Here is a 26,458-nt window from a genome sequence, read left to right on the forward strand (position 1 = left end):
GGGTCCACTCAGAAGAGCCAAGGGCCTCTACAAGCCAGAGGGTCCAGTCAGAAGAGCCAAGGGAAAAGCTGCAGGTGGTCAAAAATAAAGATTGAGCGTTCAAACGATCAAAGAGGCCTGATGTGATTCCAAAACACATAGTACACAGCCCAAATATGCAAACGTTTGGCACGAAACCACTGAGCCATGGAAGGAGATCTTTACTGGCTGCTACTGTTGAAGATCAGGCAAGATATGACAAAGCCTCTCACTGGCCAATCAACACGATGCGCCGGTTCCACAGAAGTCGTCATTGTGACAAACGTACTACTATGCATGTGAGAAATGCAAAGCGCCACTGCACATTGAGTGTTTCAAGATATACCATGGACAGTAGAAAAGGAGATGAGACCGAATGGAAAAAGGGCTGAAAAAGCCAATAAAATAAAAATAGAAAAGTCGATAAAGGGTGAGGAGAAGCAGTACAACGGACTCTAGGAAGAAAAGAAAAGTCGACAAAAAAGACAATCAAAATGACTGAAATGTCGTTGGAAAAGAAGGTCAATTGATTCAAGACATCCTGTATGACAGTAGGTCTGACTGATCGTAGTTCAAAACAGTGATGCACAAACTAATCTTGCACTTGGTTCTGAAGCCTAACTCTATGATATATATATATATATATATATATAAAAGCACTCATTGTCCAGTGGCGCTTTTTAAATATAAATATATATAATTGTATTTTATTCAGTGTAGGCCTCTAATTTAATGAATATTCTACAGGCTACCTCTATCCTAAATGTTACCTTTATGTTCAGTGGGAATGACTCACACGACTGCTATACAGTTGTTAGTGAATGTTGCACTAAAATGTCACAATGACAATGTTACAATGAATATTGCACTAAAGTACAAGTTCAAATGTTACAATAAAGTTACAATATTAATGTTTCAGTACATGTTGCACTAAAGTAACAATGTTGAAATACGTTGATGGTTGTTGTCTTTTTGTCTTTGCTCTCAGTATTCACATCGTGTTGTATAAGGGTTTTTGATGTGTAAAATAGTCACACTAGAATGTGACGGGGCATTCTAGTGGCAATGCTGGGGACTGCTAGTGACAGAGTTTTAAATGTGTTAATAACTGGGCTGGGGACTGCTAGTGACAGAGTTTTAAATGTGTTAATAACTGGGTTGGGATATATAAGAACTTTTATAACTGCATAGGAGAAATATGTTAATTCAGTATACGTAACATTATCCCACCGGTCACAATTGTGACTGACCATAAAACACACTTTTCCACCTACTTTTCCATTAAAATGTCAAAACATAATGATTGATTACTTCAAATGGTTACTAATGACACTTGATTTGGATATTTTCATGACTGGGAAAAAAATCGGGATTAAATGGGTTAAGTACAATATAATTGACAATACATAAACAAATGGTAAGTGTACAGAATATGTATTTATTTTCGAATGTCCATACTTCATCCAGCGATGTGAAATTAAAAATGCCCAAAAATCCCCCAAAAAAGAGTAATTCACTGCAATGTTATGTTAATGGAATCTGGGCATTATTGGCAGGAATTCACACTATTAAAATGCATGAAAAACTAGATAATCTAGGTGCTGGCTTTTGGTTCTAAGAGCAGAACATTGAAATGACCTCGACAAACAAAAAGGCACACGTGGCTAGTGTAACTTGTATGAATCAATTGGGCCCTCTGCTGTTCAAGAAGAGAACTACAAATGCTCCCATCATCCCCTTCTTTCCTAAGGGCCATAGTTCGTAGTGCTGTTTTTTTCAGGCACATAAAGGGTAAAAACACTTAAGTCATTGTTCATTCATTTACTTCAATTAATATATATTGAAGCAATCCAGTTAAACAATAAGTACACTTTATTCACATTGGGTTCAAGCATATTTAAAACAGTTGAGACATTTATTTCGTCAATTATTTCTATACATCTAGATTATTTACTTAAAGGGATATAAATATATATTCTATAATAGTATATTTACCGAGACAATATATTTTCAGTCAACAAGTCATCTTTGGTCACAAAAAAAAAAAAATGTAAACAGAATTACAAAGGAGTTTACATTTGAGCTTTCCAGCCTGTATACCTTAGTAGGGAAAGGGGGTACCTAAGTCAGTTAGTTAGTACATGTTGATAACGTTTGAGGCTCTCTTTAGCAGCTTATTCATGACATCTGGGTAATACGACCCAACTTCTTCAAAGTGCTCTTTCGACAGGAAAAATATATCCACATAGTTATCAGCAATGGCAGTGTATCTACACAACTTGGATTTCAGCAGCAAGTCAACTCCCAATGCGGCTCCAGTTGTAAGATACTCAATGGCCTCCTTTCCAGTTCTCCATGAGCAAAGTTTCACCTTACCAATCAGGATCAGCAACATGCCACGGCCAGAGTCTCCCCTTCTATTGATGTATTCCCCTAGAAGAGATCGCATTTCAGCATGTATACCGAAAAGTATACACTGTTCCCCACTCAAAATAGTTGTGAATAACTCATGTGGTAATGTACACACTGTCAGATTATTCCTCAGAAGTGGTTAGGTGCAGAATCTTAGTTAATGAAGAAAGTGAAATGGGCCGACCTTACACCCTGCAGACTACTAGCGCAAAATGTGAAGTTATGCAGGTGAATGTCAAGTTAGTATTTAGCCCATGATGCTCATGTTTACCAGAGGTGTAGCTTTTCAGCAACATTTTCGTTGCCAAGTGTCGCAGGAATGTTTCTGAGAGGTGAGTGAAGAGCTGATTTTTCTTCAGTAGATTCACGCTTATTCTAAAATGGTGAGAAAATAGTGTTTTATAATCCCATGCTACATGGTCTTCTTTTGTACACATCATTCGTCAAATGAAGCAGTAGTTTTGGTACAGTATGTAACAGTTTAACATTTCATCACTAAGCAGTTGCAGACATTAGTATTGATGCCTTGCTAGTTACCTTGAGAAAATTTCAACTTTCATACAATGAGGTGTATCTTTGAACAATTCTTCTGAATCTATCCCTTTGGTGCGTGTCCATCGGTAATTGTAGAATCGGATTACGCGATTTTGCAGCGCCGATGGAATGTTTTCATCCATCATGTAGTTTTGGACTGCCTGCATTAAAAGAAAGATAATGAGCCACTCAAATGCATAGGTCTCTCGCAACTGTACCTCATTTTCAGCTTTTGAAAACTGAATTGCAATAAATCAAAAGTTGACTCTGAAAAAGTTAAATTCTAGTCTGAGTATTTTGTTAATAATACCTGCAGCTTCTCTTCATACGCCACTTGAAGTGATTGCTTGTTTGTTTGCGTGGATGAGAGAAGTCCCATATTATAACTGACTTGCATCTTGGAAAGAATCATTATCAAAACGGAGAATAACAATTCTCTGTATGTCACTGCACGGATATCACCATAGCCCGTTGTTGTGTAAGTTGCTAAAGTCCAATATACGGAGTAGGTGTAAATATCAGGGAGGTAAAACACTTCTGTAAAAACAAAACATTAAAACAACACAAATAAATCTAGTGTCTACATATTTAGAAACTCAAGAAATGTTGCATGTCATACTAAAAGCTCTGTCAAAAGTCTAATAAATGTATTGTAATTAATACATGAATTATATGAATTTATTTATTTTCATTACCACAACTAATTTAATCACTCATCATGCTTTATCCATTTTAGCTGACCTTACCTGTGTTGACAACCCACGAATTAAAGCCACCATGCAAAGCAAATAAAAGAAATAAAACTGCGGTACAGTGGACAAACAGGATTGCATGGACCAAGTACTTGATGATTCGTATGGCAAGTAAGCTGTCAATGTAAAACGAGAGAAGAGAAAATAGATTAGAGGCAAAATACTTGGGATAACACCAATCAACAACTTGACTGTGGGAAATTGTATTACACAACTGTTAAAACACATACTGGTAAAAACAGCATTGAGAACATGCTAAATTTAACAAAAACATAATGCATATACTTAGTTATGATGGATTGCTCCTCCTTGTGCATGAAGACAAGTACAGTCAGAATCCGGAGTAGATGAAAAGTGCGAACATATACTATTATGGGCAGAAATGTTGCCGGTGACACTTGATTCATGAGGTGCAAAATTGTAAATGCATATGGGAATGAGCATATGACATCATAAATGTATCCCACTTTCCTCGTCATGTAGCTCAATGACACAGATCTGTAGTCTGAGATGTATGATCCACTTTCATCATAGAAGCAAATATGAAATTTCAAAATGATCTAAAAGAAAAATAACATGTTTTATGTAATCACACGCAAAGACTGAAAAACAAATCCGTTCTGAAGGATATTTGCATATTGAGGCAGGCTTAATTAATACAACAAGGTGGGTGTAGTGTACATTATAATTTATGTAAACACAATGTTTCAACAGAGTGAAAGGACCCTAAGGTGGTTATTTAGATTACTGACAAATTCGTGAGCTGCGTCTCTTACCTCAATCATTTGAATGTATTCGATAATCATAGTTAACAAAAAGATGCCTCGGTCAAGATTGAACACAGATGGCTGAAATTGAGGGAAATCAATTATTCATATTTTCTTATACTACTTAGATCTCAAGTGTCCCAACACGAATATTCATAAAGAGTATTATTATATTTGACTGATATTTTACCTTGAGGTCAATAATACAATAGGCAGAACTCCGCTAATGGATATAGCAAACCATTATGCGACAACAAATTCTAATTCCGAGAACAATGTGTACCACCTACCATATATGTTATCGCCCAAAACAGAATGATGATCAGAAGGCAAGATGTGTACTGATACACAACACGTACTGTGCTTTCCGGGTTGATTGTTGTGTTGTGGATTCTGATGACGTTCAACAGAAAACTGATCAAGAATTGAGTGATGCTTGTCTTAATTCGGACATGAAATGGGAAGTCTTTAAACTTTGCTTTATTTTCCTCTTCTGCCATGCATGTCCTGTAAAGCTTTATATCTGATGGACGAAACAAATAGCTCATGTATAAATGGTGCAACCCATAAAAGCTACAATTATAATAAATATGTTTGCTGCAGCAATACTACACCAAAGAGCTAAGCAAAGCTTTTTCCTTGAAAGATTAAAAAAAATAAAATAAATGTTGGCACCAAAACATTTTTGTGGACAGTTTAAAAATGTGTGGTAGGGTGCCTCAGTACAAATACAATAATTATAAAAGTTACATAGATTTGCTTTTGCCGGACTTTCTATTTCATCAACACATGAATATAGCAACATTTCTGAAGTAATGCCAGCCAACTTACATCCGGTGTCATTCATAAGTATGTCAGTTGCTGAAACATTCTTCTGAACTTTTGACATGTCCATTGTTCTTTGCAGTAGCTGTTCACGTTTCGTTTCTGCAGCTTTCTTGATCTGTTTGCAAATGTCCGGATAGTATTTGACAGTTTCATCAAGGCTTTTCTTGGAGAGGACATACAGATCACAATTTGTGGCAGCCCTGGGACGCACAAGAAAACAGTATAATTGATCAGAGACACATAATTTTATATTTAAATGAGAGAAAATTATGCTTTAAGTCATCAAAAGCATCATGCCTTATTGTGGTTGCACGAGGTTCTGCAAACAGAAGGCTTCCTTCTCCAAAGTATTGTCCGGCATTCAGTTTGATGATAACAGTCAACTCGTCCTGTGACAAGACTTCTACTTCTCCCTTTTCAATGAAATACATCTAAGAAAAAAAAATGTGCTAGTAATAACAAATATGGTGAAGAGCAACAGCAACAATCTCATGTACACCCGTTCTGTAATTAGGATGGAGCCCTGCTGTCATAGAACATAGAAACCTTAACACAGCAGGGCCGTGTGTCACACCTCAGATCCAAAGTCATTTCTTTTGCATATCAGGTCATTAGCTCTGTAAAGGCACGGTCGAATCTGTCTAGCTAGTAACCGAATGAATCCTCCATCCGTTTCCAATTGGTCCACACTCTCTTTTCTCAGTATTTTGTGAAAAAAGGGTCCCTGTAGAGTTGGCAGAACAAAAAGAAACTTAGCTTCCAGAATTAATTATGTAGAAAAGATTTGAAGATTTATGAGCTGGAAAAAGTAAAAATGATTTTTACATCAAGCTTTCCAGATAATGTTCTCTCGAGTGGGGATAAATGTTGTGCCACTGAGTTCCTTCGCTGCTTCCGCTTGATATCAAGTCCAAATGCCTAAAATTAAACAATAATAATAATAATAAGTGTATACCGGTATATTTACTTTAGTCACAACATTAAATCAAGGTATTCTAACCTGATAAAAAAATCTATTGATAAATGTACCTTTGCAATAAGGTCAGAGTAGATAATGGTAGATATATCTCCGAGTAGAGATGATGGCAAATACTCAAACAGTGTGTCTTGGTCTATTCCTTTCGTTCTTATCCATTTGAAAGCATAGAAGTTCACAGTATTGTGATATAGATGCCCTGTAATATTCTGACTCTAAGGCAGAGAATTGCACATAATGAGACCTCAAAACATGCAACAGGTAAGCAACAGAAGCTACAAACGATATCACATCTACAAAAATAAAAACCTTACCTTCAAGAATAGTTGTATGCTTTCCTTTTTCTCAGTAAAAGCTGCCCTTGTAGCATCTGCATTGGCTAACATAGCAGCAAATGTACCAGCCACATAACCACAATACAATGCTCCAGACACCATTATGAAGACCATGGTAATTTTCTGCAAAGACACACACAAAAAACAAACAATACAATTCCTTTCGAATACTGTACATTTAATAATAACAACCGTATAAACCTTTTACAGTAGCTTTAAAAAAATATAGTGCTGTGATCTTGAGTTGTTTACTTCATTGATCCTAAAACTGTAATTTGAATAACCTTACCATAGAGGTTAGATAAGGATGTATATCACCATAGCCTACACCACTGAGAGTTGCAGTTGCAAAATATAAACTTATGCAATACAGTTCTGTGAAGGTAGCCGTTTCTGAGGGGAAGAAGAGTTTCCATGACAATACAAAGTTCTCAAGTAAGTTACACACTTTCTATAAAAAATATTTTTGATAACTTTTGTCATTTAATGATATTATACAATACCAGTCAAAAGTTTGGACACACCAACTCATTCAAGGGTTTTTCTTTATTTGTACTATTTTCTACATTGTAGAATAATAATGAAGACATCAAACCTATGAAATAACACATATAGAATCAGGTAGTAACCAAAAAAGTGTTAAACAAATCTAAATATATTTTAGATTCTTCAAAGTAGCCACCCTTGGCCTTGATGACAGCTTTGCACACTCTGGGCATTCTGTGTCCAAACTTTTGACTGGTACTGTATAGGGTTAAGATAGTAGTAAAACAACAGCAGCAGTAAAACAAACGAGTTGAGTTAGAACCTACCATACACCACGTTAAACGTGTAGTCCATGTGATACACCCAGGACTGTGATGAACAGTTGTGCTTTACCATAGGCAATAAGTAATTGGTTGTGTCACCAAACAAGTCTGCTGGTGGGCATACAATTGCAAAAACGATGCAAGTGCTGAAGTGAAGAAAAAGGACGCAATACAGAAAGAACTTAGCAAATGTGACAATCGTCTTTTCGGTTGCAATCCCTGATTGCCAGAATGAAAATGCAAGAGGAATCCGATATAACTGGAGAAGATGAGGGGCTCTGAGATATGCATATAGGTGCAGCGCTTCACTGTTGGAGTAAAATCCATTCTCGTCGAAAGGGGAAACCACCATCCAACCAATAACTTCCCAAGGAAAACAGCTGATGAGATCTATTAGAAAGCTTGTCTTCACATAGTGTTTTGCCGTTTCCAGCGTGTCCACTTTGAGATTGTCCTTGTAAAAAGCAACATGCAAACGGATATACATGTCAATCCAGCAAAAAAGGCCCAGAATATAGGACAAAATCCAGAGTTCCTTTTTGTAGTGGAGAAAAGCAAAAAGAAGAGAGCTATTGATGCTGACCGTTATGGCCAAAACAAATCGGAAACATTCCCATCGGATGTACAGTGGATTGCTAGGCAAAATGGCACCCCTATATCTAGAAGAAGAAAGAAAACATTTTCATTACAGAGCAGTGTCATACACTGTCATCAAGTCCCATAACATACTATTATTTATTATTTCAAGTCATTTAGAACACACTGTCTGTCAGTTTGTCTCAATTAAACATTAAGCATTATATACACTGAAGGACAGGATCTGAAGAAAAACTCTGCTAATCTCTCTTGCGAGTTCTAAAAAAAGAGGTTGTAACTTCACACTATTTTTAAAATTTACTTTAGTTTATTTAGTAAATATTTGATTACCTATATTTCTTGAACTGCATTGTGGGTTAAGGGCTTGTAAGTAAGCATTTCCCGTTAAAGTCGAAACGTGTTGTATTCGGCGCACGTGACAAATAAAGTTTGATTTGATTAATTTGTTACAGACATTCAGTGCATTCGGAAAGTATTTAGACCCCTTGACTTTTTCCAAATTTAGTTACGTTATAGCCTTACTTCAAAATGTATTAAATATTTTTTCCCTCGTCAATCTACACACAATATCTCATAATGACAAAGCAAAGACAGGTTTTTAAATTTTTTTTTGCAAATGTATAAAAAAAAAAACGGAAACATAACATCTCCATAAGTATTCAGACCCTTTACTCAGTACTTTGTTTACGTATGTCTGGCAGAGATTACAGCCTCAAGTCTTCCTGGGTATGACGCAACAAGCTTAGCACACGGGTATTTGAGGAATTTCTCCCGTTCATCTCTGCAGATCTTCTCAAGCTCTGTCAGGTTGGATGGGGAGTGTAGCTGCACAGCTATTTTCAGGTCTCTCCAGAGATGTTTGATCGGTTTCAAGTACGAGCTCTGGCTTGGCCACTCATGGACATTCAGAAATTTGTCCTGAAGCCATTTCTGTGTGATTAGGGTCGTGGTCCTGTTGGAAGGTGAACCTTCGCCCCAGTCTGAGAGCAGGTTTTCATCAAGGATCTCTCTGTACTTTGCTCCGTTCATCTTTCCCTCGATCCTGACTAGTCTCCCAGTCCCTGCCGCTGAAAAACATCCCCACAGCATGATGCTGCCACCACCATGCTTCACCGTAGGGATGGTGCCAGGTTTCTTCCAGATGTGACGCTTGGCAATTAGGCCAAAGTGTTCAATCTTAGTTTCATCAGACCAGAGAATATTGTTTATCATAGTCTGAGAGTCTTTAGGTGCCTTTCGGCAAACTCCAACTGTGCTGTCATGTGCCCTTTACTGAGGAGTGGCCACTCTATCATAAAGGCCTGATCGGTTGAGTGCTGCAGAGATGGTTGTCGTTCTGTAAGATTCTCCCATCTCCACAGAGGAACTCTGGAGCTCTGTCAGAGTGACCATTGGGTTCTTGGTCACATCCCTGACCATAGCCCTTCTCCCATGATTGCCCAGTTTGGCAGGGCAGCCAGCTCTAGGAAGAGCCTTGGTGGTTCCAAACTTCTTCCATTTAAGAATGAAGAAGGCCACAATGTTCTTGGGGACCTTCAATGCTGCCGAAATGTTTAAGTACCATTCCCCAGATCGGTGCCTCGACACAGTCCTGTCTCGGAGCTCTACAGATAATTCCTTCGACCTCATGGCTTGTTTTTTGCTCTGACATGCACTGTCAACTGTGGGACCTTATATAGACAGGTGTGTGCCTTTCCAAATCATGTCCTATCAATTGAATTTACCACATGTGGACTCCAATCAAGTTGTAGAAATATCTCAAATATGATCAATGCAAACAGGATGCACCTGAGCTCAATTTCGAGTTTCATAGCAAAGGGTTTGAATACTTATGTACATTTCTAAAAACCTGTTTTCGCCATTTCATTATGGGGTATTGTGTGTAGATTGATGAAGATTTGTTATTTATTTAATACATTTTAGAATAAGGCTTTAACGTAACAAAATGTGGAAAAAAATCAGGGGGTCTGAATACCTTCAGAATGCACTGTAATTTGTCTTTTGGAGCAAAAAAAACTAACTAGATGTAAATGTTTATGTAAATGCTTGTTATATTGTGGTTTTTATTATGAAATGTGGATGGTTTGACAGTGACAAGTTTTACAAGCCTGAGCAGTTGTCTGCATACCTTGTTGTGGGAGGTATTCGTTTAGTTTTGCTCAGTTTCAGAAGTTTCTCCTCAACAGTTTCTTCCTCTGCTCCAGCATAGATTGGGAAGTTTCCAAAGTCCTCAATATCTACAATCCATTGTATGTTGTATGTTTAGTTTTTCCTAGTAATTGAATAAGAGGCACATATTGTATGCAGACATGGTGAAGGGATAACTTACAACACTTCGACTTCTTGGCATATCGACGACCTTGATATGTCAACGAGGCATCTTTCTTCTTTAGTGTGTCATCATCCTGTTCCTCAGACTTCATAATTTCTTCAACGCTTCGCAGTAAAGTGTCGTAATACTCTGGTGTTGATTGCAATTCTGTAATTTGGCTAGAAGGAAACAAAATCAGAAATCATGATTTGTATTATATAATTCACTAAATCTGTTTCTCTACCAGTATATGGCATTTATAACGTTTGTGCATACACATTTTAACAGGAAATCTCTTATGACATTTGACAATTCATATGACAATGAATATTATGGACTCTATTTAACAAAAGGGTAAATCTAAGCGCTGGCGGTAGTGCTATAGGTTCAGGGGTGTGTCAGAAATATTTGTGCTATTTTAACTTTCACATTTATCAAGTTTGAGAGGAGTAAAACAGTGAGCTAATATTTGATGGGTTTTGTGGGGGTTAGATGAATAAACAAGTTGTGGGTGTGTCGAGGCTTGGCCAATCACAACATGCTCCATGGCGGAATATGTGGTTGCTTCAGGTTGTATTTACGGTCTTTTATGTGTTGCCTTGGAATCAACTCCAATGTTAGTCCGTTATAGTTTGTTAAATGGCTTATGGACATTTAGCCTACATCATGGAGTGTTTTAATAAGCACGTCCAAAACGGGACCTGCATGGCTAAAATAAAGTGAGTCTGCCTACAATGTATAGATAAAAAGGGAATATCAGCTCACTGTTTTACTCCTCTCAAACTTGATATATTAATACATATATTAATACAGCTATTTCCAAACAGTCTCAGGAGCCAAACCCTTATCGAGAGTCTTGACTACTTCGCTATTGCAGTGGGCAGGACCAAAACAAAGCCTTCATTGAGAGCAGGGGAGGTTATGCTTGGTTTTTAACCAAATAAACGAAATAGGAAGAAACATGTATTTTTTTATGTTTCTAAATACGAAGTATAAAGGCTACTCATGTTCCAGGCGCAATATTGTCAGTGTGCGTCACCGCTGGATAGGCTGTTTCCGCCTTCCAAATGCATCCCATTACCACATGCGTAACCGCTAAAACCAGCTTTTGGTTGGTTTTATAATCCCTATCAGCGCTGCCTGAAATTGGCACTTTGGATCATGATTTTAAGGACAAACCTCAAATATGTCTACCCTCCCATCTGAGCGCAAGCGAGCTGATATAAGACGGGGTCAATTCCCGAACCTGGCTTTAGTGCTTGGAAATGGCATTTCTCCAGTTTTTACATGACGAAATTGCAAACTAACGTGCGTTTGACACTGGCACCAACTGAAACGAGAGCTCCAAGTGTTAAAATAGATGTACCTTTCAATGACCGGGTATCTCTCCAGAACAGATTTAATTTTGTCAAAATCGATCACTAATATCTCACAATGAGTCTTTGCACGGACGGTCATTGTAGCTTGTTTTCCAAACAAAAATCCAGCCTGAAATGAGATCCAACGAGTATTCAGTGTAACATTCCAAATATGAATAAAAGTAGTCAATCAAAACTTTGCTTGAGGAAATGTCTTTGTAAATATTACCTCCCCGAAATACATTCCTTCACCGTAGAGTCCAACAATTTCAGACAAGTCATCACTTAGAATCTTGAAAATCAAATCAAAGGATTTACTTGTAAAAACAAAAACAAATGTGGGGGGGGGGGTGAGTAACTGTATAATGTGAGAATACACATTACATATCATTCATACAAGCATAACTCTTTCATACAAACCTGGCAAGTCCCTCTTCGAATGCAAAATAGTTCTCTGGTAATAGTTTCACTGTACTGGATGATCTCCCCTCTGGGAAAGAAATACATGACAGAGGTTGATGCCAGATCCCGAATGAACGCTTGTCCAGCTTGCTCGAAATAAGGAATCTGTTGAATAAAAATAAATGGTTCTCTTAATTTAAACATAGGTTGATTATGCTGTATAAAACGGATGATGGTTGCGATGAAAGAAGAAATAACTGATGAGCTCATAAATGACTCAAAAACATAACAGTGCCCTGTTATGATTGTAAATTAAGTTAAAGCTGTATGAAAAATCGATTTCCTTTATAAACAGTCTGCAATGTGTTTTTCTTCCTAACTACAAAATATGTGATATGACTTGTCTTTATCAGCATACAGGTACATACTGTACAAAACAAATATGGATACCTTTGACAAGAACCTCCCTCTCTCTTTCATCAGGACAATCTGTTGAAGTTCGATGGGCAAGTCATGCATTAAAAATTGGCCTCCTGGGTATGCTTGACCCCTGAAACATAAAAAATAATAATACATATTTGGTCTATTGAAAGGAATGGCCTCTGAGATATATTTGAAAAACTTTTTTAAAAAAATAAAAAAAACTTACTTGTACTTTGACCAAAGAAGACTCATATACTCAGTGACCCTTGTTTGAAGAGATACACTAAGGTCATGGCTTTCCATGAAGTTGGTCATAGCTGAGAGGAGATTCTGAAATGTAACCCTGGAGAAAAGATAGTCTTGCTTAGGAGTTATAAACCAATGCACATCAATACACACTTAAGATGAAAAAAACATACAAAAGTAAAAAAGATTTACCTGGCAGCATTCTGACTGGCCAATGTGGCATAGACTTGACTGATAATGTAGTTAAAGACAAACAAGCCAATGAAGCAAACAAACACAGCAGTAAGTCGCTCTTTCATAGTGCTGGGAACAATGTCACCATATCCTGAGAGAGAAATATTCAGTTATGAAACGTTTAAGGCACTGTACTGTTGTATTAACTGAGCGGGGTGGACTTAATCTTACCAATGGTTGTCATGCTTGTTGTGGTCCAATAAACAGAAATCATATAATGATACAAGTTGCTATGGCTGGCTTTCAGTCCTGTGTTCCAGGCCCATGACTCTTCATCACACCTATGGAAAAATGTAATATTTGTCTAAACATCAATTGAAACAGAAGTCATTAACACTTCCAACCCATTGTCTTTTTTTCCCTAAAAGATTGGAGTATTACCTGAAGTCCTTGCAGCCTGTGAGATACATTACTCCAGAGCAGCAGTGCACAGAGAAAATCAGGAGGAAAAGACATTTAGCCGTTCTCAGTTCAAACAGGTTCTTATCCATGTCATTTTCTTTTTTGTCGAAAAACAAACACACCTGGAATGTAAGAATGACAATGACCTCACAATGACCTACATGGTCATAAAAAACGAGGAGATATTAAACTTGTTACCTTCCGAATCCAAATAAGACGATTCCATCGGACATAGCCTAAAACTCTCCAATGTGCTTCTCCACTTGTTGTAAAAGAGAAGAAGTCCAAAGGGACAACAGCCAGGACGTCATAATATAGATTCCAAGATTTTCGATAGTTGCCGAAAATACCCATTATGTCAGCTTGATAGCCTTTGTAAACAGAAAAAATAAACCACAATTAACATGCGTGTTTCTATTCACTGAAATGGCATCAGTATCAAACCTGTCAAATAACAGTGAGCGAGTACACTTTTCTATAAAACAACGAAGACCAACACATTACCATCTTTTGTAAAAACTTCTGTGCGGAGGTTCACAAATATGTCGATAATGGCAAAAACATCAACCAATGAGCTGATTGTAAGATAGAACACACCCCATCCTTCATTGTAAAAGCCTGTAAAGCCATTAAAAAAAACTTCACAAAAACATTTTCAGTAATTGATTCATTTTAGATTAAGGACTCGCTAACCTTTAGTGGTGGATGCATTTCTTTCAACAAAAGAGTTTACAGTTGTTCTAGTGGTGGTCTGTAAAATCAGGCCATTGAAAAATTACAACACGACTCACCCTTTGTGTCTAGGTTGTTGGTGAAAAAAAGTACCCATGTTTCAATAAAAATTGAAATGGTGATACACCAAAACATAAAAACCTCCCACTTCTGAGCAAAAATGCCATCTGGTCGAATAGTTGTCATCCAAACAGACTGGGAAAAAAACAAAAATCAAGACATTAAGCACTCATTGAAGGATATACAGTTGAGGTCAGAAGTTTACATACACCTATGCCAAATACATTTAAACTCAGTTTTTCACAATTCCTGACATTTAATCCTAGTAAAAATTCCCTGTCGTAGATAAGAATTTGAAATGTCAGAATAACATTAGAGAGAATGATTTATTTCAGCTTTTATTTATTTCATCATATTCTCAGTGGGTCATAATTTGCATACACTCAATTAGTATTTGGTAGCATTGCCATTAAATTGTTTAACTTGGGTAAAACGTTTTGGGTAGCCTTCCACAAGCTTCCCACAATAAGTTGGGTGAATTTTGGCCCATTCCTCCTGACAGAGCTGGTGTAACTGAGTCAGGTTTGTAGGCCTCCTTGCTCGCACACGCTTTTTCAGTTCTGCCCACAAATTTTCTGTAGGATTGATGTCAGGGTTTTGTGATGGCCACTCCAACACCTTGACTTTGTTGTCCTCAATACATTTTGACACAACTTAGGATGTATGCTTGGGGTCATTGTCCATTTGGAAGACCCATTTGTGACCTTCCTGACTGATGTGTTGAGATTATGGCCAAACAGTTATATTTTTGTTTCATCAGACCAGAGGACATTTCTCCAAAAAGTACAGTCTGGCTTTTTTATGGCGGTTTTGGAGCAGTGGCTTCTTCCTTGCTGGGCGTCCTTTCAGGTTATGTCGATATAGAACTCGTTTTTACTATGGATATAGATACTTTTGTACCCGTTTCCTCCAGCATCTTCACAAGGTCCTTTGCTGTTGTTCTGGGATTGATTTGCACTTTTCACACCAACTATGTATGTTCATCTCTAGGAGACAGAACGCGTCTCCTTTCTGAGCGGTATGATGGCTGCATGGTCCCATGGTGTTTATACTTGCATACTATTGTTTGTACAGATGAATGTGGTACCTTCAGGCATTTGGAAATTTCTCCCAAGGATGAACCAGACTTATGGAAGTCTACAATTTTATTTCTGAGGTCTTGGCTGATTTATTTTGATTTTCCCATGATGTCAAGCAAAGAGGCACTGAGTTTGAAGATAGGCCTTGAAATACATCCACAGGTACACCTCCAATTGACTCAAATGATGTCAATTAGTCTATCAGAAGCTTCTAAAGCCATGACATCATTTTCTGGAATTCTCCAAGCTGTTTAAAGGCACAGTCAACTTAGTGTATGTAAACTTTTGACCCACTGGAATTGTGATACAACAATTGTTGGGAAAATTACTTGTGTCATGCACAAAGCTTGCCACAAAACTTGCCAAAACTATAGTTTGTTAACAATAAATTAGTGGTGGTTGAAAAAAACAAGTTTTAATGACTCCAACCTAAGTGTATGTGAACTTCCGACTTCAACTGTACAATTAAATAAATGTTCTCTTATTTCTGAGCAATTTGCTTCGTTCATCTAACTTACCCTTTTCACATCTGTAGATGTTTTAACTGATGAAGAGACATTGTGGGACTGGTTTGCAAGATATTCCATAAACAATGTAAAAATCTTCTGATCCCTTGGCTGAAAAGGAAAATAATGAAATACAATGACATCACGCCAAGTCAAATAGACGTGCAGTACCAGTCAAAGGTTTGGCCACAGCTACTCATTCCAGGGTTTTTCTTTATTTTTTACAATTTTCTACATTGTAGAATAATAGTGAAGACATCAAAACTATGAAATAACACATATGGAATCATGTAGCAACCAGTGTTAAACAAATCTAAATATATTTTATATTTGAAATTATTCAAAGTAGCCACCCTATGCCTTGATGACAGCTTTGCACACTCTTGGCATTCTCTCAACCACCTTCACGAGGTAGTCACCTGGAATGCATTTCAATTAACAGGTGTGCCTTGTTAAAAGTTAATTTGTGGAATTTCCTTCTTAATGCGTTTGAGCCAATCAGTTGTGTTGTGCCAAGGTAGGGGTGGTATACAGAAGATAGCCCTATTTGGTAAAAGAGCAAGTCCATATTATGGCAAGAACATCTAAAACAAGCAAAGAGGTGCTTTGCTGGTGACACTGTCAGTGATTTATTTAGAATTCAAAGCACACTTAACCAGCATGGCTGCCACAGCATTCTGCAGCGATACTCCATACCATCTGGTTTGCACTTAGTGGGACTATCATTTGTTTTCAACAGGACAATGACCCAACACACCTCCGGGCTGTGTAAGGGCTATTTGACCAAGAAGGAGAGTGATGGAGTGCTGCATCAGATGACCTGGCCTCCACAATAACCCGACCTTAACCCAATTGAGATGGTTTGGGATGAGTTGGACCGTTGGAAAACCATTCCAGGTGAAGCAGGTTGAGAGAATGCCAAGAGCATACAAAGCTGTCATCAAGGCAAAGGATGGCTATTTTGAAGAATCTAAAATGTCAAATGTATTTTGATTTGTTTAACATTTTTTTGGTTACTGTAAGAATATTTCAACGATAAATACACAACGCAGAGGACGAGAGGTCAATGGAGTACTAACAGTCAATAGGGTTTTCAGTTCAACATCTGTTAGGAATGTCAGTCCTGAACTTATATGGCACGTGCTTATTGGTCCAACCTGAAATTGGATACTTGTTATTTGGCCATTGGCACAGTTTTATTGCAAGGAATTGTAATTGGTCAATCACAGGCTAGGGCTGGGTTATAAAACTACATTCTGTCCCTTTGTTCTGTGGAGAGAATCACAGGAGAGAATCACTGAGGACAGGGAAGGAACGACCATCTACCATCTACCTCTCAGCATAACTATGATTTATCCTCTTTGAATAACCCTATTTACCTCCCCCTGATTTGCTTTGGGGTCTGTGTTATTAAGTGGCGGCAGGTAGCCTAGTGGTTAGAGCGTTGGACTTGTAACAGCAAGGTTGCAATATTAAATCCCTGAGCTGACAAGGTACAAATCTCTCGTTCTGCCCCTGAACAGGCAGTTAACCCACTGTTCCTAGGCGGTCATTGAAAATAAGAATTTGTTCTTCACTGACTTGCCTAGTTAAATAAAGGTAAAATTAAAGAATAACATCAACTGCTAACATTACTATATGATTCCATATGTGTTATTTCATGGTTTTGACATCTTCACTTTTATTCTACAATGTAGAAAATAGTTAAAATAAAGAAAAACCCTTGAATGAGTAGGTGTGTCCAAACTTTTGACTGGTACTGTTCATCGCTGAAGCATCAACACTGGATGAAATGGCTTGTGATAGAACTCATACTTACCAACAGATTTACACTTAAATCCTTCTGAAAAACGACATTCTGGGGGTTCGATGCCACTCCTAGAGCAAAGGCTTCCCTAATAGGATGCTTAACATTATGCAGCCGTTTTTGAGCTGTTCTTGCTATCTTCAAACCAGCTGTTGAAGATATTTTATTTTGCAATATGACAGTATTTGTAATGTCACAGAAAATATAGATTTCAAAGAACAGATTTCAAGGGATGTACACTTCATTAAACAATATGTTCTATCAAAATGTGATTTTAAAAAAAACTATACCTACCTTCTGGGTAATCCGCAAACAATGCAAGAAGATCACTGCGTTCCAACACACAAATTTCACACAATGTTGCTGCACAAATCGTAGTGTTTCTCGGAATTCTGTACATCAGATAAGCCTTGAAGGACAATAATCATATTTTACACACACATGATGCATAAGCCCATGGAATAGCTTACAAACATATTATTATTATTTATTTTTAATAAATACTCCAAAATATCAAAACAGACGTGATGCTCTTTGCCATACCTCTCCAATTAACGATCCAGGTAGCAAACGGGCAACTTTGTCACAATGATTATCTCCTAATACCTGTAAGGAGGGCATAATAATTTGTAAACGAAAGCAATTTTCTAACGAATTCATTTTGAAATATGATAATCTAAATTTGGTTGGACACTCAATGTTTACAGCATAGGACTATACATTTTCACTTTAGTCTTGTAAAGACTTGGATGATCGATTCAAGTTTTGTACCAACTAGTTTAATCATGTTGAATGAAAAACTGTTACTCATTATGATGGCATCAAAGTGATGACTGCTGATATTCATAGATAAAACTAAATGTACCTGCACCACTCCATGTTCAATGTAGTATGCATTTTGATTGATTTCTCCAGGCTTTGCCAAAATTTGTCCAGGACTGTATGTGTAGGTGTTGAATTTAAGTGACAAAGCCCTTTTGAAGCCATCTTCGGTATTATGAAACAGTGTTGTCTGAAAGAGAATACAAAACATTGAATACTCATTGTCTCAACAGTTCAAGCCTTTGACTTTATCTTAGTACTATAAGGATGGCTGACCAAACCAAGGTACACATTAAAACAAATCTTACCTTTTTCATCAGAGGTTTGTAACAAGCAGAGGATATTTCTGAATGTAGCGCAAAAGGAAGGTCATCCAGTAGGCCAGCGATTACACTGCCTTTGCGATGCGTCCACAGATAATAGTAATATTTATGCACCCATGTTTGAACTTCCTCTGGCAATCCCATTTGTTTCTGGAAAAAGACAAAGAAAAGCTGTTTGTTTTTATCACGATTATTCATTTTTTATACATCCTGAATGTAGATTGGTTCAAACTGGATTCTAGCCGGTGTCTATTCCACAAGTTACCATCGGCTAAATCTATGACGTTAAAATGCCTATCCTGTTACGGTGCGTGAATGAGGACCCAAAAGCGAATTAACGTAAACAGAGCTTCTTTAATAACAAAACAAACGTAGGCTCAGATGGACCGGCAGATTCCGACAGGACAGGACAAGGTTGCAGCAAACATGACGATAGTCTGGTTCAGGCATGAATAACACAAACAAGAATCCGACAAAGACAGGAACAAAAACAGAGAGAGATATAGAGGACTAATCAGAGGGAAAAAGGGAACAGGTGGGAAAAGGGGTGACGAGGTAGTTAGGAGGAGACAAGGAACAGCTGGGGGAAAGAGGGGGAGAAAAGGTAACCTAATAACGACCAGCAGAGGGAGACAGGGTGAAGGGAAAGGACAGAAACAAGACACAACATGACAATACATGACAGTACCCCCCCACTCACCGAGCGCCTCCTGGCGCACTCGAGGAGGAAACCTGGCGGCAACGGAGGAAATCCTCGATCAGCGCACGGTCCAGCACGTCCCGAGAGGGAACCCAACTCCTCTCCTCAGGACCGTACCCCTCCCAATCGACTAGGTACTGATGACCACGGCCCCGAGGACGCATGTCCAAAATCCTACGGACCCTGTAGATGGGTGCGCCCTCGACAAGGATGGGGGGGGGGGGGGGGGGGAGACGAGCGGGGGCGCGAAGAACGGGCTTGATACAGGAGACATGGAAGACCGGGTGGACGCGACGAAGATATCGCGGAAGAAGAAGTCGAACTGCGACAGGATTAATGATCTGAGAAATACGGAACGGACCAATGAACCGCGGGGTCAACTTGCGAGAAGCGGTCTTAAGGGGAAGGTTCTGAGTGGAGAGCCAAACTCTCTGACCGTGACAATATCTAGGACTCTTAGTTCTACGCTTATTAGCAGCCCTCACAGTCTGCGCCCTATAACGGCAAAGTGCAGACCTGACCCTCTTCCAGGTGCGCTCGCAACGTTGGACAAAAGCCTGAGCGGAGGGGACGCTGGACTCTGCGAACTGAGATGAGAACAGCGGAGGCTGGTACCCGAGGCTACTCTGAAAAGGAGATAGCCCGGTCGCAGACGAAGGAAGCGAGTTGTGGGCGTATTCTGCCCAGGGGAGCTGTTCTGACCAAGACGCAGGGTTGCGAAAAGAAAGACTGCGTAAGATGCGACCAATAGTCTGATTGGCCCGTTCTGCTTGACCGTTAGACTGGGGGTGAAAGCCGGAAGAGAGACTGACGGAAGCCCCAATCAAACGGCAAAACTCCCTCCAAAATTGAGACGTGAATTGCGGACCTCTGTCCGAAACGACGTCTGACGGAAGGCCATGAATTCTGAAAACATTCTCGATGATGATTTGTGCCGTCTCTTTAGCAGAAGGAAGCTTAGCAAGGGGAATAAAATGAGCCGCCTTAGAGAACCTGTCGACAACCGTAAGAATAACAGTCTTCCCCGCTGACGAAGGCAGTCCGGTGACAAAATCTAAGGCGATGTGAGACCACGGTCGAGAGGGAATGGGAAGCGGCCTGAGACGGCCGGCAGGAGGGGAGTTACCGGACTTAGTCTGCGCGCAGACCGAACAAGCAGCCACGAAGCGACGCGTGTCATGCTCCCGGGTGGGCCACCAAAAACGCTGGCGAATGGAAGCAAGCGTACCCCGAACGCCAGGGTGGCCGGCTAACTTGGCAGAGTGAGCCCACTGAAGAACGGCCAGACGAGTAGGAACGGGAACGAAAAGAAGGTTCCTAGGACAAGCGCGCGGCGACGGAGTTTGAGTGAGTGCTTGCTTTACCTGCCTCTCAATTCCCCAGACAGTCAACCCGACAACACGCCCCTCAGGGAGAATCCCCTCGGGGTCAGTGGAGGCTACTGAAGAACTGAAGAGACGAGATAAAGCATCAGGCTTGGTGTTCTTAGAGCCCGGACGATAAGAAATCACGAACTCGAAACGAGCGAAAAACAGCGCCCAGCGCGCCTGACGCGCATTAAGTCGTTTGGCAGAACGGATGTACTCAAGGTTCCTATGGTCAGTCCAAACGACAAAAGGAACGGTCGCCCCCTCCAACCACTGTCGCCATTCGCCTAGGGCTAAGCGGATGGCGAGCAGTTCGCGGTTTCCCACATCATAGTTACGTTCCGACGGCGACAGGCGATGAGAAAAATACGCGCAAGGGTGGACCTTGTCGTCAGAGAGGGAGCGCTGAGAAAGAATGGCTCCCACGCCCACCTCTGACGCGTCAACCTCGACAACGAACTGTCTAGTGACGTCAGGTGTAACAAGGATAGGTGCGGATGTAAAACGATTCTTGAGGAGATCAAAAGCTCCCTGGGCGGAAACGGACCACTTAAAGCACGTCTTGACAGAAGTAAGGGCTGTGAGAGGGGCTGCCACCTGACCGAAATTACGGATGAAACGACGATAGAAGTTCGCGAAGCCGAGAAAGCGCTGCAGCTCGACGCGTGACCTAGGGACGGGCCAATCAATGACAGCTTGGACCTTAGCGGGATCCATCTTAATGCCTTCAGCGGAAATAACAGAACCGAGAAATGTGACGGAGGAGGCATGAAAAGAGCACTTCTCAGCCTTCACAAAAAGACAATTCTCTAAAAGGCGCTGGAGGACACGTCGAACGTGCTGAACATGAATCTGGAGTGACGGTGAAAAAATCAGGATATCGTCAAGGTAAACGAAAACAAATATGTTCAGCATGTCTCTCAGGACATCATTGACTAATGCCTGAAAGACAGCTGGAGCAAAGTATTCAAAGTGCCCTAACGGAGTGTTAAACGCCGTCTTCCACTCGTCCCCCTCCCTGATGCGCACGAGATGGTAAGCGTTACGAAGGTCCAACTTAGTGAAAAACCTGGCTCCCTGCAGGATCTCGAAGGCTGAAGACATAAGAGGAAGCGGATAACGATTCTTCACTGTTATGTCATTCAGCCCTCGATAATCTATGCAGGGGCGCAGGGACCCGTCCTTCTTCTTAACAAAAAAAAACCCCGCTCCGGCGGGAGAGGAGGAGGGGACTATGGTACCGGCGGCAAGAGCTACAGACAAATAATCTTCGAGAGCCTTACGTTCGGGAGCCGACAGAGAGTATAGTCTACCCCGGGGGGGAGTGGTTCCCGGAAGGAGATCAATACTACAATCATACGACCGGTGTGGAGGAAGAGAGGTGGCCCTGGACCGACTGAACACCGTGCGCAGATCGTGATATTCCTCCGGCACCCCTGTCAAATCACCAGGCTCCTCCTGTGAAGAAGAGACAGAGGAAACAGGAGGGATAGCAGACATTAAACATTTCACATGACAAGAGACGTTCCAGGAGAGGATAGAATTACTAGACCAATTAATGGAAGGATTATGACAAACTAGCCAGGGATGGCCCAAAACAACAGGTGTAAAAGGTGAACGAAAAATTAAAAAAGAAATGGTTTCGCTATGATTACCAGAAACAGTGAGGGTTAAAGGTAGCGTCTCACGCTGAATCCTGGGGAGAGGACTACCATCCAGGGCGAACAAGGCCGTGGACTCCCTTAACTGTCTGAGAGGAATGTCATGTTCCCGAGCCCAGGTCTCGTCCATAAAACAGCCCTCCGCCCCAGAGTCTATTAAGGCACTGCAGGAAGCTGACGAACCGGTCCAGCGTAGATGGACCGACAAGGTAGTGCAGGATCTTGAAGGAGAGACAGGAGTAGTAGCGCTCACCAGTAGCCCTCCGCTTACTGATGAGCTCTGGCTTTTACTGGACATGAAGTGACAAAATGACCAGCAGAACCGCAATAGAGACAGAGGCGGTTGGTGATTCTCCGTTCCCTCTCCTTAGTCGAGATGCGGATACCTCCCAGCTGCATAGGCTCAGCACCCGAGCCGGCAGAGGAAGATGGTAGTGATGCGGAGAGGGGGGCAACGGAGAACGCGAGCTCCTTTCCACGAGCTCGGTGACGAAGATCAACCCGTCGCTCAATGCGAATAGCGAGTTCAATCAAGGAATCCACGCTGGAAGGAACCTCCCGGGAGAGAATCTCATCCTTTACCTCTGCGCGGAGACCCTCCAGAAAACGAGCGAGCAAAGCCGGCTCGTTCCAGCCACTGGAGGCAGCAAGAGTGCGAAACTCAATAGAGTAGTCTGTTATGGATCGATTACCTTGACATAGGGAAGACAGGACCCTGGAAGCCTCCTCCCCAAAAACAGATCGATCAAAAACCCGTATCATCTCCTCCTTAAAGTCCTGATACTGGTTAGTACACTCAGCCCTTGCCTCCCAGATTGCCGTGCCCCACTCACGAGCCCGTCCAATAAGGAGAGATATGACGTAGGCGACACGAGCAGTGCTCCTGGAGTAAGTGTTGGGCTGGAGAGAAAACACAATATCACACTGGGTGAGGAACGAGCGGCATTCAGTGGGCTCCCCAGAGTAACACGGCGGGTTATTGATTCTGGGCTCCGGAGATTCGAAAGCCCTGGAAGTGGCCGGTGGATCGAGGCGGAGATGGTGAACCTGTTCTGTGAGGTTGGAGACTTGGGTGGCCAGGGTCTCAACGGCATGTCGAGCAGCAGACAATTCCTGCTCGTGTCTGCCTAGCATCGCTCCCTGGATCTCGACGGCTGAGTGGAGAGGATCCGAAGTCGCTGGGTCCATTCTTGGTCGGATTCTTCTGTTACGGTGCGTGAATGAGGACCCAAAAGCGAATTAACGTAAACAGAGCTTCTTTAATAACAAAACAAACGTAGGCTCAGATGGACCGGCAGATTCCGACAGGACAGGACAAGGTTGCAGCAAACATGACGATAGTCTGGTTCAGGCATGAATAACACAAACAAGAATCCGACAAAGACAGGAACAAAAACAGAGAGAGATATAGAGGACTAATCAGAGGGAAAAAGGGAACAGGTGGGAAAAGGGGTGACGAGGTAGTTAGGAGGAGACAAGGAACAGCTGGGGGAAAGAGGGGGAGAAAAGGTAACCTAATAACGACCAGCAGAGGGAGACAGGGTGAAGGGAAAGGACAGAAACAAGACACAACATGACAATACATGACATATCCACTGTCTAATCAGCCCAGCCAAGCAATTTATTAACTTGATCTCCACTATAAAAAGCATCTAGACATTATCTCACATGTCTTTTAGACTAACATTTCGTTTTTAACAGCAGAGATTTGTATAAACCTTCCTGTCTGTCTCTCCGACATTTGCAACATTGTTTCAATATCCAAATTCGATCTCCAGCAGTCCCATATAAATGAACGTGTCGGGACGAGACAGACAAGCAGGCAGCGTTTCTCAGCAAGACGAAATCATTAATAAGCTGGCATAATTTTGGGGGGATATATGCAAAGAAATGTCAATTGAAAAAAGATAAAACAAAATCTATTGCAGCTTGTTTGCAGCCATTCCAGCTTGAGTTTGAAGTGTGTTAGCTGTGTTGTTGATTAGCTCCTCTGAACAACAGTGTCCTGATGAGTGAGCACATTTTCTATGCCAGGTGAAATCACGCCTCATTAGCTCATTGTTATGGATGTATCCAAATAAATGTCTTTAGAAAACAGCTTAAACAAATGAAAATGAATCTACTTTGCTGTTATTCTGGCTGCACTTTTTGGCGTGACTGTAAGTTAGACGTAGTTGGCTAGCCAGCAAGTAAGGGATAAGAACGGTGCCAGCCAGTATGGCAATGGAACACTTAGAACGACTGCCATAGATACAGAACAAAAAGACTGAACACCTGGGTCGCGTCTCTAGCGACCGAACCGATAGAACGAACGACCAACAGGCTTGGGTAGCAACCCTAGATTTGTGTCGGGACTATATATTGTGGAAGGATAAAATAGTATGAATAAATGAATCAAAATAACATTTTTAATTAAAATATGTCGATCATTATTTGAATATTTTGGTAACCTGTTGTATAAAAGTGATAATACCCTCAAAACCGGTGTTTGGAGGACATATTGACAGGGTTCTCCCTAACAACACACGTGCCAATATATCCTCCAAACACCGTCTTCTTGGGCATTATCACTTAATTATGTCAATGGTTGTTGAGATATACCATATAAAGACAAATGGACTCCATTCGATGGCAGAACCTTCCTCTCCGGGCATCCAGATTGCTAATGATGGAGCTCATTCCAGTCGCGATGACTCCAATGAAGGCAAATAAACCAAGCACCATTACCAGTGAGGCAACCATAACCTCCGGGATCTTCATAGCATGTATGTCTCCATAGCTAAGAAAATCTAAATATTATTATACTTTCAGTTCTTTATGAAAAATGACCAGTATTCTAAAGCATTCAATACAAAACACCTGTGCCCATCAAAAACAAACGAATGCAAATACAGAGGAACACAAATGTATGGAGAACGTTACAAAGCATCCATCTGGTTATAGGTAGCCCAGATGGTTAATTTGTGATGTTTAATAGCCTTTGTCTAACATCGCTCACTATATCCAAGTGGTACTGGTAAAAAATGATATATATATTTAAACCCATTAAAAAGCAACTTACTTACCCCACAGAACATAGAGTTATTGCAGACCAGTATAGTGACGTGGCATACAACTCCAAATCTGTTACTCCTGTCAAATTGGTTGAAACTTCCAAGAAAAAAACATTGAATTCAATACATAACAATGACTCATTCATACATGCACCTACAATGATACATTTATTAACATCTTAGTGTTGTCAACATGTTTATCAACACCAATGATGGGATTACATCGTTGATCAACACTTAGGAAACAAATCCCATCTCTGTTTCCAGTCATTAGAGCATGTTTTGCTCTACATCAGGGCTCTATGCTGACTCTTTTTTCCCCTCCTAGATGAAAATTACAGGTGGCACAGCAAAATATTTCGGCGCATATGTGAGTAAAATGGTTGCACTGTAGAGCCCTGCTCTACATACATACAGTACCTAGCTAACTACCTCATTTTGCAAAGAAGAAAACTCTAAAACTTACACTCTGGCAACAGCTGTAACCAGTTCTCCTCTTTTGGACACTCCCTTGGATGGCCACCATGAGCAGCTATACACACCTGATTGTACCTAGTATGCAAAAATAAAGAAGATAATAAGGAATTCAACTTTAAAATGCAAGTATTTTATCTTTCATCTTGAGACTGAAGGAAAAAACCATGTCATAGTATTACTTGTAAAGGGGCCTTTGAATGGTGGGGGGTTTGAAGGGCCATGTAATTTTGACTAAAAGACCAACTCACCAGGCACACGCAGAGACTTGAACACTGAGGACAACAATAGAAAAGGAATTCAGGACTGCAACATGTATCTTGTTGGTGTCAGGTTCTTTTCCAAAGGACGCTTAATTGAAACAATGAGACAGTATATACAGGTTAAGATTGGATTAATTGGCAGTTTTGGAACAGCAAATAGAATTCTATAATTTTATCTTGTTGTCATTATGTTAATCATTAACATGT

General features: G+C 40.4%; 1 protein-coding gene across 4 annotated transcripts in view; it reads right to left on the minus strand.

Annotated features, from left to right (window-relative positions):
* Positions 1-1,824: 1,824 nt before the first annotated feature.
* The window catches only part of LOC110533386, a 35,487-nt gene continuing 10,853 nt past the window's right edge, over positions 1,825-26,458 (minus strand). For 2 of the 4 annotated variants that reach the window (XM_021617527.2, XM_021617526.2), the window contains 39 exons: positions 26,240-26,339; positions 25,981-26,066; positions 25,527-25,611; positions 25,063-25,240; positions 18,719-18,883; positions 18,454-18,600; positions 18,132-18,194; positions 17,883-17,997; positions 17,601-17,737; positions 15,794-15,892; positions 14,196-14,331; positions 13,909-14,022; positions 13,603-13,775; positions 13,384-13,526; positions 13,174-13,283; positions 12,961-13,093; positions 12,749-12,865; positions 12,550-12,649; positions 12,118-12,264; positions 11,927-11,989; positions 11,706-11,827; positions 10,358-10,518; positions 10,157-10,265; positions 7,435-8,090; positions 6,912-7,015; positions 6,602-6,745; positions 6,341-6,502; positions 6,137-6,229; positions 5,886-6,035; positions 5,609-5,742; positions 5,315-5,511; positions 4,774-5,006; positions 4,493-4,564; positions 4,002-4,276; positions 3,711-3,832; positions 3,275-3,501; positions 2,968-3,125; positions 2,702-2,805; positions 1,825-2,451 (listed from right to left, as the gene is read on the minus strand). In XM_021617527.2, the coding sequence (XP_021473202.2) occupies positions 2,153-2,451; positions 2,702-2,805; positions 2,968-3,125; positions 3,275-3,501; positions 3,711-3,832; positions 4,002-4,276; positions 4,493-4,564; positions 4,774-5,006; positions 5,315-5,511; positions 5,609-5,742; positions 5,886-6,035; positions 6,137-6,229; positions 6,341-6,502; positions 6,602-6,745; positions 6,912-7,015; positions 7,435-8,090; positions 10,157-10,265; positions 10,358-10,518; positions 11,706-11,827; positions 11,927-11,989; positions 12,118-12,264; positions 12,550-12,649; positions 12,749-12,865; positions 12,961-13,093; positions 13,174-13,283; positions 13,384-13,526; positions 13,603-13,775; positions 13,909-14,022; positions 14,196-14,331; positions 15,794-15,892; positions 17,601-17,737; positions 17,883-17,997; positions 18,132-18,194; positions 18,454-18,600; positions 18,719-18,883; positions 25,063-25,240; positions 25,527-25,611; positions 25,981-26,066; positions 26,240-26,339 (5,933 nt within the window). In that variant the 3' untranslated portion in view covers positions 1,825-2,152. Of the gene's footprint in view, positions 2,452-2,701; positions 2,806-2,967; positions 3,126-3,274; positions 3,502-3,710; positions 3,833-4,001; positions 4,277-4,492; positions 4,565-4,773; positions 5,007-5,314; positions 5,512-5,608; positions 5,743-5,885; positions 6,036-6,136; positions 6,230-6,340; positions 6,503-6,601; positions 6,746-6,911; positions 7,016-7,434; positions 8,091-10,156; positions 10,266-10,357; positions 10,519-11,705; positions 11,828-11,926; positions 11,990-12,117; positions 12,265-12,549; positions 12,650-12,748; positions 12,882-12,960; positions 13,094-13,173; positions 13,284-13,383; positions 13,527-13,602; positions 13,776-13,908; positions 14,023-14,195; positions 14,332-15,793; positions 15,893-17,600; positions 17,738-17,882; positions 17,998-18,131; positions 18,195-18,453; positions 18,601-18,718; positions 18,884-25,062; positions 25,241-25,526; positions 25,612-25,980; positions 26,067-26,239; positions 26,340-26,458 lie in introns of all 4 variants that reach the window. The other 2 variants (XM_036989646.1, XM_021617528.2) reach the window with 2 other exon arrangements.

This window comes from Oncorhynchus mykiss, chromosome 10 (assembly GCF_013265735.2).
Source record: "Oncorhynchus mykiss isolate Arlee chromosome 10, USDA_OmykA_1.1, whole genome shotgun sequence".
NCBI classification, from domain to species: Eukaryota; Metazoa; Chordata; class Actinopteri; order Salmoniformes; family Salmonidae; genus Oncorhynchus; species Oncorhynchus mykiss.